The sequence below is a fragment of the Rhinolophus hipposideros genome (assembly GCF_964194185.1).
Source record: "Rhinolophus hipposideros genome assembly, chromosome: 18".
NCBI classification, from domain to species: domain Eukaryota; kingdom Metazoa; phylum Chordata; class Mammalia; order Chiroptera; family Rhinolophidae; genus Rhinolophus; species Rhinolophus hipposideros.
Window position 1 is genome coordinate 58130460 of NC_138064.1, and position 13247 is coordinate 58143706.

The following is a 13247-nucleotide window of genomic DNA, read 5'->3' on the forward strand; positions in this document are numbered from 1 at the left end:
GTGACTACAGTGAATGAGCTATTGTGAAGGTTGTGACCCCACGAAAGTGGATTTGCTTTAGCAGGGCTCTAGTGCCTGCAGAGTCTGCCTTTGGTATGTCACTTGTGAAGCTGGTTGGGTGGTCCTCTGTAGTGGTCTGAAACTAGCCACCCGGTATGTCATTTTGTGGGCCTTTTGGGAGGGGCTCTGGTGCAGGCCAAGGTCAGCCACTACTTGTGTCCAGCCTGGGTCCACCTGATAGCTGCAAAGTGATCTGAAGATGGTTGCCATGCCCTTAGACTTGAATGTACCTGGGAGAGGCTAAATTGAGATCTGAGGCCAGCTGCCACTAGTTCTGGGTTTAAGGCCACTTAGCAAGAGATTTAGGGCACACTGAGGCCAGATACTGCTTGCTTGGGGTTTGTGAACTTTTGAGAAATTTTAGGAAAGTTCACAGCTCGAGCTCAGACAGGCAGTTTGTGTGGAAAAGCTTCTGGAAGAGGTTCATGTCAGATGTGTAAAATGGGTGGGGCAGAGTCTCAAAGAATCACCAGGGTGTTAGCCAGTTTAATGGAGAGCTCTAATGTGGTACCCACTTGCCTCTGCATACTGGGTGGGAGGAGGGCTCAACAAAGGAACAATGGAGTCTTCCAGCACTTATGTCTCCTGATTGAGTTTCCCCAAACCCTGCCTCTCCAGCCCTCACCCTCTCCTTATGTCCCTGGTGCTTTTTGAGCTGCTTTCCCAGTACTGGAGCTCAGAGAAGATGAGTTTGAGTGAATTATCTGTGTTGGGGCCCTTTGAGAGGAACACCTAAATCTCCAGTAGCCCTCCATCTCACTTACCTGTAATACTTGCTGGCTTTCATAGCCAGATATTTTGGGGATTTTTTTCCTGAGCACTGGAGCCCTGGTCTAGGGAGCCTGGTGTGGGGCTGGGACCCCTCACTCCTCAGGGGGACCTACACAACTAAAGTATCCCTACCATTTCTTAATTGTCACACCATGGGTATGTGGCCTTCCAATTCCATGCCTCTGCCCCTCCTACCAGTCTCTGTATGGGTTTGTCTTTATATCCTTGGTTTAGGAGTTATATTCAGTCAGTTTTCAGGTGGTTCTCATGATGGTTATTCTGTGATTTAGTTGTAGTTTTGGTATCGTCATGGAAGGAGGCAAGCACAGTGTTTGCCTACTCCACCATATTGATTGAAAAGCTCTTTGCTCTTATTTATAACTCACCTTTTTGAAAACATATTCCTAATTATGAATTGCTGTAAGTCAATATCAAAAGTTATAAGAAATCTTTGATTTATAGAGCAATGTAACAAGTATGAAGTTTTTAAATCTAGGTTATGTTTAAGATTTAGTCTAGGGAGAAAGAAGCAGCATCTTGACTAGATGTATCACACAGATGCTCTTTTGAATGTACTTTGTTCAAGAAATTATGAAGACTAAGAAAACTATCAATTTTCTTGATATCGACATATTTTATAGGTATTGTAGTTTCCTTCACAATTATCATGATGCCTTCACATTCTTGCCATTTACAGACAGTTATACGGTATTTAATGTAGATGTATATGTTTGTATATGTATGTTTATATACACACAGGTATTAGAAACCTAAAATTTTTTTAATATCCTGTAGACTAGATGGACTGCTGTTTCCAATAAAATGTTTTATTATACTAATAAAACTGAATTTAATAAACAAGAAAAAAATGGAGACATTTTCATGAAAGTTTACATTCAGGTACCTGAGTTTTCATCTGTGTTATTAGTCATCTTGCACAACCATGTGGTAAGGCAAGGTTGCATTGTCTGATCAGCCAGTCATATCTGTTCACTCTCTGTCATGTTTCTGCATGTCCTTCCCTTGATCTTCAGCTGTCAGTCCCTTACTTCTCAGTTTTCACAGTGTTTGTGATTCTCCACAGCTGGCCCATTGGAAGAAGAGCGGTTTGGCTTCCCCGCATTCAGTGGCATTTCTCGACTGACCTGGTTGGTTTCTCTTTTTGGAGAGCTTTCTGTTGTGTCCGCCACTTTGGAAGAGCGAAAGGAAGATCAGTATATGAAAATGACTGTGTGCTTGGAGACAGACAACAAACGGTAAGTTGTGAGAAACTGTGAGGAGAAGGAAACTTAATGACATTCTCCTGTGTTCAATAGGGTGAATCTAAAGAGAGCCCAAAAGGCTATACCCCCATCTCCAACTCCAGAAGGGCTGTCTGCTTCTACAGACAGAGTAGGTACTGAGCTTTCACTTACATTGCTTTATCCTCACGGCAGTCCTGTAAGATAAGTAAGACAAACACAGTCCCCTTTGCTAGTAAGTAAATAGAGACTTACAGAATTTGAGCAGGTTACCTAAGCCATACAGGTGAGCAATATCAGATCTAGTGGCCTCTGTGGCCTGAATTTTTTCCAACATTTTATTATGAAAATTTCAGACATATGGTGAACATGAAAGAATTTTGCAGTGAACACCCATACAACTACCACCTAGATCCTGTCATTAACATTTGACCCTGTTTCCTTATCACATGTCCAAATAGTCATCCCTTGGTGTGACTAAAATTTAAGGTTCTATTTATCAGATTTATCATCACATCATAGTGTTCCCAAAATGTTCTGATTCTTTATTTCTCATACCAAGTCTTTTTCAACAGAAAAGCCTATTTACAGATTTCTTTGAAAAGCATTTCAGCTCTGTAAAATAAAACAGCAAGGGTTTTAGAATGTCTCTATATGTGTTTTCCAGGTAGGTGGGTCTTTTGTTAGTAAACTAAACAGATCATTGGGTATTTACAAAATGAGAAAAGTATTTGAGTCTGTGAATTAAGCCTGATCAATGTGCATTTTCAGGCATATCCTCTTTAAAAGAGAAAAGCAGAGGTCACAAATGAAGGTAAAACATGCAGAGCTTGGAAATGCTACATGTGGAGTCAGAGCAGTGATAGCCCCTGGCTCTGATTCTAATCATGTAGAATTGCAGCCATGGTAATACCTGTCCACAGACAGGTGCTGTCCCCTGTGTTCAGAACTAAAAGTATTTCAAGATGCTGCAAGAGTGCAGGGAAGAGGAACCTGGAGAGGTCAGATCACACTTCATAGAGGAGGAGGTGCTGTGCTCAGTTTTGAAATTTGAGTAGGTGTCAGGAAACAAGATGTGAGGGAAGCAAGGGTTGACTCTCATTATTACAAAGGGGAGGTAAGTATCGGTTGAGGGGTGAGGACAGATGGCAAATACCTTATCATAATTTCTTAAATTCATATAATACTTTCCACCCCACAAGTTGCAATTTTAATTTCACACCATTACTGCAACATAGGTAAAGTTGTGTAGTTATTATTATTTATTTTTACTGATTAGGAAATTGAGGTACAGGAAACATCTTGACATTTTTGCATTCCCTCGAAGTCTAACACTCTATATTATATGGAAGGACATGAGAAATTTTCTTAGGTGAATCAAAATATTTGGAATAGCTCAAATTTATTTTTATCTGGTGTTACTAAGCAGCATTAATTTTAATCTTTGTCATCACATTTGGGAATGTTTGTAAAGACTGTACCATGAGCTTTTAAAACCAGCCATAGGTTGAAACTAATATAATGTTAATTGTCAACACCACCTCAATAAAACAAAACAAGACAAACAACCAAAAAATCCTAGCCATGGGAATTAATTTTTTATACGTTAGACCACCTTTTTTATAGAGTTCGTAATTATCATTTACTTTTTAAAAATTTGACTGGTAACCAAAATATTTTAGTTAATAGATAGAGCACCTTAGTTTTACTAGTTTACTAATTTAATTCCTTTTTACTAGATTCTTTGTCTTCCCTGAATATGAACTTTTGATTTACAGGTTAGTGTTGATTCATATAAAGGGATAATTTTAATGACTTGCAGAATAGGAAACTTGCTGAACTGCAGTTCTTTAAAGCAGGTTGGTTCCTGCTTGGTTTACATGCCCCATGGTTTAGTATGCAATGTGACAAAGTAAAGCCATCTTATCCTGTGAATGCACCTCTGTCTTCTGACTTTGCCTAAGAATGCTTTAGGATATGTGGGCCTCTTTTCTGTCTCCCCCAAATCTCAGTCCGTAGGCCAGAAGTTTTTCCAGCTATAAGTAGATGTCTTTCCATTGCTTTTTACTACACATTAGGATCCTCTGCCAGTTGTTTCCAGACAGAATTTATTAAGTTACAACTACCTCCAAACAACAGTGGAATGGAGCAGAACCCAGCAAGGGATGGGGAGGAGGGGAGACTTGATCTTGAAAGGTCAATAAAAGGACTAGCAAGACAGGGGTCATTACTTGAAACTCTGTTGTATAAGTGACAGTATTAGCTAATGTTTATTGAGTGCTTATTATGTGTCAGGTACAGGCCTAGACCTTTTACAGGGATTTTTAAAATTTAATCTTTATACTAACTCCCTGAAATGGGCATTATTATCACCAAGGAATCTGACTCAGAGAAGTTAAAAAACTTGTCAAGGGCATTAGGGCTGGCTTTACTTTGTCACTGCGGGACAAAAATGATTGTGTGAAAATCACACTTAATCATATTTAGGCAGCCCGTCTCCAGTCCCCAAATTATCACAACTCTCCAAAAATTCACAGGAATGGCATGAGAAAGGAATACCATGGAAAACAGCCTTGTCTTTACCTTATCATAGTCTTCACCTGTCAGTGAGGTAGTCATCATTTTCCTAAGATCCCAGAGTAATCTAGGAAATCCTAGTGCAGCTTACTCTCAAGCCCATGTTCTTTGCATTTTACCAGCAGTTTTCAAACTATGTAAAAATAAGCATTAGAACACTTTTTCAACCCAAATCTTATATGGACAGCCAGTATATAGAAGAGGTACAAGTTTCAACTCCTGTTGAAGCCAGTTGGTAGGAGTGGTGCCAAAGCCATGCGTGCCCCTGCCCCCCTTGTCCTTCAGGAGTGAGGAGCACTGTTAGAAAATCACCACCTCCACCATTCTTGCAGACACATGCTGATACTAGGGATGTGGATGTGGCTGAATACTTCCCTGTAGAAGGTGAGAACTAAGATGCATTTTTGCAGGTAGTTAGTGCCCACGTTGATGAATGCAAATATTTGCAAGTGAAAGTTTTCACAGAGAGGAGGAACAGAAGAGCTATGAAGAAGAGCTATGTCTATGAATTCAAGTTTGAGTTTTGGTTGGGATGTCGGAAGTTAAGTGCTATCTGTGCCATGAACACAAGTAGACCAGGTCCCGTCCTCAGCTCTACTCCATCCAGTGTGCAATAAAGTGCCAACAGCTGATGTTATCACTTTAATACGTGATTAGAAAACAGTGACTTTCAAAGCTTTTAGCATATAGGACCACACAATGAGGAAGTTACTCTCAGTATCTTTCCTGATGTCTCCCTGCATGTATGGATGGAATGACTCACCCTTTATATACTTCAGATCTTTTCCTCTTAAACATTCACTCCACACTTAGTGTAGATCTTAGTAGCTAGGTTAGCCAAAGGGAAGGGCTCCTTTCCCCAAGTTGGAAGCAGCCCTGAGCTTCCTAAAACACCTAAAACAATCTTAAGTAATTTGCTTGGGCCCTTTTCCTGCAACCCTACTTCTAAATCTTAAGCCTTATTATGGCCCATCACTCTAGAGGCAGAGAGCAAACATGCAAGCAAACAAATGGTAGTTTCCCTTCATTCCTTAGCAACACTGGTCTAAATTCTCCACCCCTGGCCTGACCTCTCCACCCCTGGCCCAGTGGGAGAGGAGAGAGGAAATCTGAGCCATGGTGGCAAGAAACAAGAGAAGGTCAGACACCTTGATGCATGCTCAGGATTATACGTTTCCCCTGTTCCCACTCAAAACTCCATCACTTAGCACAACAGTCCAACAAAATTGCCTTGTCCTTGACCCTCACTCATCCTTTTAGGAAAGGAAAAGTAAGGGGGAAGCAAAGAGAAGTAGCCAGAGGCCAACACCAAATCATCTCATTCCTGAGACTTTGTGCTAAGAAGAAGGGGAGTACACTGTATATATGTGTGAAGATGTTGAATACAGTATATTCATGTTTACAATTGAAAAGAGGTCAAATGGAAACAATAAAATATTAAATTAATCAATTTTACAGTATATGCAGACAAAAATAAAAATATTTTAAAATAAGTAAAAGTGGCATAATCAAAATTGTTTATACTTTATGACTTACATGCCACATACGTATAGACCAATATATGAAAGGATTATCTCAAACTGAAGATACTTTTATTTAGTGGAAGAATTATAGAGGCTTGTTTGTTTGTTTTTTTCCATTTAAAAGATCCTTAATGCTATATTGTTTTTCGAATATATAAAAGAAAGCAGATTTTATAGTTTTCTTCCCATATTATTCAGTGAAACTTCTTATGAATAAACAGCTCTTACTATAAACACAAAACACAAATTGAGAGAAAGGAGAGACTTTAGAGAAGTGGAGTCTATCCTGTTTGGATTTTAGATTTTTGTGAGTGCTTAAAATGGAAAAAGGTGCTTTATTAATCAGCAGGAAGAGTCTAGTGTTTTCTTGCGTGTGCTGGAGGTCATAGAGTTCTTTGAGAATGTGATGAAATAACTCTAAGAACTTATGGTTCCTGGATTGCCTGTAGACCACATCTGGGTCCCCTAGAGGAATCCATGAAATGCAGGTAAAAACTCCTGAATAACAAATTAATGTTCACACAAATATCATTGAATGAATTCATCCTGGCTGATGGCAAAATTAAGTAAAGGACTGTTTGGCAGTAAAGTTGGAAACAATCACCCATGACCTTTGAGAAGCTAGTGGAGTTTAGGTTGCCATCTGAACCACCACAGTGAGTAGCAACTGCAGGGAAGATAGGTGCAAAATGAGAACCTGTTACCAGGTGATGCTGAGGTGGCAGCAAGCATCCGTTTGTGCTCCTGTGGAATCTCTAACATTATTGGGACGGCACGGGGGGGGGTTTGTTTGTTTCTTTTTGCAGTCCGTTGACATGGATTGAAGAGAAAGGCCCTGGTCTAAAACGAAACAGACATTTAAGCTTCCATTTTAAATCTGGGTCCCTGGAGAATATGCCAAATGTAGGAGTGAATAAGAATATTTTCCTGAAAGACCAAAATATATTTGTCCAGAAACTCTTGGGCCAGGTCTCTGAAAAGGAACTGATTGCTGAAAAGAAACGAATCCTGCACTGCCTGTGGCTTGCGGAAGAAATTCAGAAATACTGCTGCTAAAAGAAAAGAAGAAAGCAACAGGGCACTTCCAGGATGGAACCATAGTTTCACTTTTATCAAGAGTTGACCTTTACCTCTATTCATGCAATTAAACATGTCTTCGGTAAACAGGATTTGCTTATTTTCACGAGTTGTGTTGGGAGTGATATTTGGGAGTAGAGGCAGATGTAGTGCGGAGCAGGAAAGAACTCAGCTTGTTTAAGCTGAGCTAAATGCTTTGTATGCCTGATTTAATTTGCTCTTCCTTTATCCTCCAGCCCTAGTAGGAGGGTTTTACCAGGCTTGTTTTCATTAGTGTGTGGGAAAATCTTGTTTGAAATAACCCACGTAGTAAATGACAGAACGTCTTTAAATCCCACTCGTGCACTAAACCACTACAAAATAGTGCCTTGAACCCTCTTAAGTGCCTACAAACAGTTTCTGAATTATCCTATCATTTAGTCAACTGAAATTTAGTGAGGACAAACTATGGGTGAGGGGATACCTAGATGAACAAGGCACACAGACAGCTATACTTGAAGTCAGAGAAAGGAAGGTAACAAAAACGAGATAAGTGAAGGGCAAAGGAAATTCACAACATGGAGGTATACTTCCAGGGAGAAAGCTCTAGAAAACATTTCATATAGCAGAAATGACACTTGAACAGGATGGACAGGATTAGCTGAATATAGACAAGAACAAGGGCATTCATGGAGTCAGAAACATCATGGCTTGAATCCCTATTCTGTCCCTAATACTCTGTGACTTAGGGCAATTTACTTAACCCTCATTTTCCTCATCTACAGAACAGAGGTAATAGCAACATGTTGTTAATAGGTGTTTTGTGAGGATTAAATGGGTGCACAGCATGGGGTACTGTACAGCACATTAACTATATGTTACATCATGAAAAAAGAAAAAGAAAAAACAAAGAGACCGAGATATAAGCTGTAACACAATTTAATAATTTAAATTAAAATATATTCACACAGTGGTTGCTAGGGGTTACGGATCAGGGAGGCTGTGACAATAAAGTGGTAATAGAAGGGAATGTTTTGGAGAATCTGAATTCTGATGATAGTGATAGGTACACAAATCTATGCATGTATTTTAACTCACATAACTGTACACCAAAACAATGGTGAATTTTACTGTTTGTAAATGTAAAACATATTTATACAAAAAATAACATATTTTCATGAATACATGTAAGTGAAAAGGTAAACATTTACTACATTAGAACAGCTGTGTTTGGGAGGCTGAGACTGGAGATGGAGACAAAAGGAAGAAGAAAATAAATATAAGAGAGGGGCCCTGAACAGACCAGCAAAGATAAGGTGTAATGCCCAAGGGCCAAGGAGTACCCTCTGTGTCTAAGGTCTTTTCCTCTACTCTCAGAAAGGGAAAGAGAATGACCTAGAGGAAGGTAAGTAAAATAAAGAGAGTAAGTACAGAATTAGGGAAGTGAGGAAGTGATGAGCAGGCAGAAAGTAAAGTAAGGAATAGACAGATTTGAAACATGTTATGGTATCACTAGTTCAATAAGTTCCATGAGTACAAATACCATATCTATCTCTATCTACCTATTGATAGAGATAGACAGATAGATAGATTAGATAGATAGATAGATAGATAGATAGATAGATAGATAGATAGACAGATAAATAGACAGATAGCTAGTTTTTACCATTATAGTCATAAAGCCAAATCTACAGTCTGACAGTGTTTTGTTACATAAATTTTAGTGACTGATTAAATCAATGAAATAATAGGATTTACAGCATGGAATGTGAGAAAGAAAGGAGTAGGACATCAGGCTTTGAGTCCAGGTAAATAGAGGGCAGTGGTGCCCTTCCCTGAGAAGAAGCATATTGGGAGCAGGTGAAAAACAGCAAGTCCAGCTTAGGTGACAATGTGTTAGGATGCCTGTGGAACCTTAAATGAAGACGAGCACTCCAGGCTTCTGGAGGTATGTGTTTGGTCTCTGAATGTTAGAGACCCTGACTTAACGTCAGGCCTCTGAATGTCAGGTCTCAGACAACTTGACTTACAGATAGAGCCACGTCTGCAAGAAAACAACAAAATGTCTGTTGGCGGGCACCTGCAGACAGAGCCAAACTTGCGATAACAGAAAACACCACAAAACAGCTACTGGCTTGCAGGCAGTCAACATTTTCTGTTCAAACAATGCTACTCTGTCAGAACAGACCCGATAAAACCCTCCTCACCCTGTTCTTCAGGGCTGCGAGTCTCCTTTAGATGTGCAGCCTGGACTGTAGCGGTCTTTGCTCAGTCCGATATATTTTTCTCTCTTACAATAAAAACTTTCTTAACTTTCCTGACCACGCATGTTCCTTTATTGGCCGACCTATCAGTATGGATCTGGAGTTGAGGAGAAAGACCTGGTTGGACACATCCATTTGGGATATTCCTAAATATACAACTGGCAAAAGCTGTGGGGTCAGGTGAGTTCCCAAGGACAGTGGGGAGAGCGAGAAGTACCCTGGGAAACACAAACTTTTAAAGAGAGAAGATGAGCCTAAGAATGAGTCTGGGAAGTCACAAGAGAGACAGACAGAAACCCTGGGGTGTCATGGGGATATTTCAAGAACAATGTCAATAGTGTCAAATGCTTCAAAGAAAAGGTTTGGACCAAATTTGGCAATACGGAGGCCACTAGTAACTTTCACCTGAGACGTTTTAGTGAAGCAGTGAGAACCAAGTCAGACTGCAGTGGGACTGGATATAAAAGGGAAGTGAGAAGGTGGTCACAGACACGAAATAGTAAGTGTTTAAGGAAGAAGAGAAGAGGGAATTGTTGGAAGGGGACCAAAGGTCTGGGAATGTTTTTAAACGGTTAAGAGGAAAAAGCCATCAAAGAAGGAAAGGTCGAAATTATAGGACAGAAGTGGTAATTGATGATTGATGTAACTGTTACTGGTCCAGGTTGTACGCTTAATGTTAATGCAAAGTTTCTCCTCTTTCTTCAGAACTTCTAAGACATGAGAATTTAGGTGAGTCATAAGGGCCTTCAGATAAGGGGTCAGAGGCACCAGAAAATGGTGAACAGAAGTCAGCTTTGGCAAGGGGAGGCTGGGGGGATGAGAAGTAGCAACACTTACTTTTGACTGTTTACCATTTTGTAGCTTTTAAGTTTTGTACTAGGTATGTGTACTTACAATATTACCGAAAAAAATTTTTTTTAATTAGTTAAGATGAATTTCATTAGGGGCCCAAGCCAGACTATGGCAGGTTAAAATGACTCAGAGAAGAAAATGGAGAAATTAGCTGCAGACATCTCTTTCAAGAAGCCGGCCTCTGAAGGGGGTGAGAAAAATAGGATTACATAGCTTGACAAGATACCATGTGTTCTTTTGTTCTGAAAAAAAGTAAAAACTAAAGCATTTTGAAATATTAATGAGAACGAGCTCGTATAAATTAGGTAAACAATGCAGCTGGTAAAGGAGGTAATGAGGGCGGCAGTGCAAGGTCTGAACAGGCAACAGAATTTGCAGTTCAGCGCATGGAGAGGGGTGCACTTTCACCAGAAATGTCTTGGAATGGATGCGATGGGTCCATCCCCATTTCTTCTTCCTATGTCCAGCCTAGTGGTAGGGGCTAAGCTGCCCCAGGTGGACCTGAGGAGTCTAAGCCAACTGGCTCCTCTGACATAGGAATCAGTCCAGGAACGGGAATGGGACCAGATTCTAGCCAGGAAGCCCTAAGAAGGCATTTGGTAGGGCGTCAAGGAAAGAGATTCCCACTCTTCTGGGAGAGCTGAAGGAAGCTCTCTCTATCTTGCTCACAGTGCCCAAGGAAGCACGTAGCCCCAGATGCTGCTGGCTGCTATCCTACAGACATAGGGGGGTGACCTCTGGGATGGAACTGACACTTGGAGGAAGAGCAGAAGTGCAAAGATCCTGGATCCTCGATGAAACAGCTGAGCCACTGCATCAACCTTCCCTTACGCCTGCCCTCCTTTGGACTTCCTAAACAAAATCTACATTAAGTTGGGTTTTCCAGGCCTTGCACCCTGGAGCTCTATCACTGATAAACATCCCTCCCACTGTGACAAGAGGAACAAGACAAATGGTGAGGCAGGAATTGAGAGGGATGATGTCTCATGGTTCCCGGTTTTCTCTGTAAAGTAAAAGGTGATCCAGCTGCTCAGAGTGAGGAGGTAGCTGGGAGGAGTGACGAAGACCGGAGCTGGCTGTTCAGTGCAGTGGGGAACAAAGCTGCCCAGGGCTACACAGAGTGCTTAGCTGGCGGACAGTGCTTAGCCCACATGGGGTTTTGAGACATTTGACCGATGCAAACAGCAGGAGGCTGTGCCACTCACCCAACACCACTGTTCTGTGGGAACAGACTCTGGGATTGCAACAGCACATCAACAGAATAAGAGGAAAAGGAGGAGGGGACAGCAGCATAATAGCAGTTGAAGAGTTGGACTCCAGGGTCTAGACTGGAAGGGAGTAAAAGCAGGAAAGGGGCTGATCAGTCAGGAAAAAGCAAAGGGACAAAGGACTAGACGTCTCATTGTATCAAACAACAGGTACACTGGAAGTGACAGCATCAAGGAGATGATGCAGAGGAAGTTTCTAGTAAGCAGCAGTAAGTGTCCCCAGAATAACACACAGCTGGCTCTGGACCCAGCACCCCCCCATAGGCCACTGTCCAAACTCCCCTAAGCCTGTGAGTGTTGTTTCAGGATTAACTGTAGTAGATAAATTCTCTTCTAACTGATTCAGGACAGACACAGATAAGAACTCAAAGGGACCTAACTCTTCTCCTGTCATCCAGAGCCATGTGCACATGGGTAGGTTAGAGGGGGAATGTTTTCAAGTTTGTGCCAATGTTTCTGAAAGCTCTGTAGGGACAGAAGACACTCTGTGAAGGAGAAATGAAGAACACTGCAAGAAAAACATTCCTTCAACTGGTACTTTTAAAGAACTCACCTCTGCATTCATCTTGGTCTCTTCCTCCAGTGGCTGTGGAAGACAAAAGCAGAGGTTCAGGACCCTCATGGCACCCACTCCAAACTCCATGCAGACACTCCCCTTTGCCACCCCTCACTACCTCCCCCACTGTTTCTTGTCCTATTGACCCCATCTTCCCTAAATGTCTTCACCACTTTGTGCCCTCCAGCAAGGGTACTCAAGCCAGAGTCTGATTCTGAGGCTGGTGATAGCTGACCCCGCTGACACATCACACCAGTGATGTTTCTCTAAAGAAGGGCATTTCCAACCTCCAAGGTCCATCCCCTGTAGTGAAACCAGCTGTGAATGTTATACCTCTGGGTACCTGAAAGAATGATGTACTTCCCAAAGCTGGTGCTCAGAGAGGATAGCTTTGTGTCTACCTTTCTTTTATGAGGACAAGCAACGTAGCGATAAATAAATACAGTTTTTTTTCTTCTCCTAGCTGAGTTTCCAGAGATCTTAAATTTATTATGTTAAAAGAACAGTTCAACAGGCTACTCTAAATCCTTAGCATTAAGGAGGAGGAATGAGGGAGCAAACAGGTGAGCATGAGTCCAAAGGAATGAGGAAAGATAAAAGGAAATTAAGGGGTACCAGGAGAGAGAAAGAAAGGAAATAAGGAACCAGGAAGGAATTGCAGTGGTTCCAAACTTAAGTGTACTTCTGGGACTCCTTGTGGAAAATGCCTGTTTATGGGTTCCACCCCCAGAGATTCCAATTCAGGAAGTCTATGGGGGAGGGGAGGCTAAGAATCTGCATTTCCAATAGGCACCCAAGAAATCCGTACACATGGTCAGAGAGCCACACTTGGAAAAAGACTAGAATTGAGAGTAGAACAGAGGCCCTTAAGAAATTAACTTTCTCATTCATTTTTCAGAACTGTTAGAATTGCTATTTTGATTTTACCTAAGACCAGGGCAGGCAATGGCAGGGTGAGTGCAGAACTAGAGGTGACAGCGAAAGGACTAAAGATGCCTCTTCACCCTTCCACCTGGGGGAGATGTCCAAGATGCCCATGAAAATGACTGCTCAGAGCTTAGGAGAGGAAGAAAGGCCTT

The 13247-nt window shown here is 41.4% G+C and overlaps 1 protein-coding gene and 1 long non-coding RNA gene across 8 annotated transcripts in view; one reads left to right on the forward strand and one right to left on the reverse strand.

Moving 5' to 3' along the window:
• BLVRA (biliverdin reductase A) overlaps window positions 1–13247 on the forward strand; it is a 104358-nt gene that overhangs the window by 74048 nt on the left and 17063 nt on the right. For 2 of the 7 annotated variants that reach the window (XM_081079909.1, XM_081079911.1), the window contains 2 exons: window positions 1916–2087; window positions 6979–9548. In XM_081079909.1, the coding sequence (XP_080936035.1) occupies window positions 1916–2087; window positions 6979–7228 (422 nt within the window). In that variant the 3' untranslated portion in view covers window positions 7229–9548. Of the gene's footprint in view, window positions 1–1915; window positions 2088–6978; window positions 9549–13247 lie in introns of those variants that run through there. The other 5 variants (XM_081079910.1, XM_081079908.1, XM_081079913.1 and 2 more) reach the window with 3 other exon arrangements.
• The window catches only part of LOC308510532, an 83387-nt gene that overhangs the window by 51409 nt on the left and 18731 nt on the right, over window positions 1–13247 (reverse strand). Inside the window, exon 3 of the long non-coding RNA XR_013995363.1 lies at window positions 12166–12198. This is a non-coding gene — a long non-coding RNA (uncharacterized lncRNA). The remainder of the gene's footprint in view (window positions 1–12165; window positions 12199–13247) is intronic.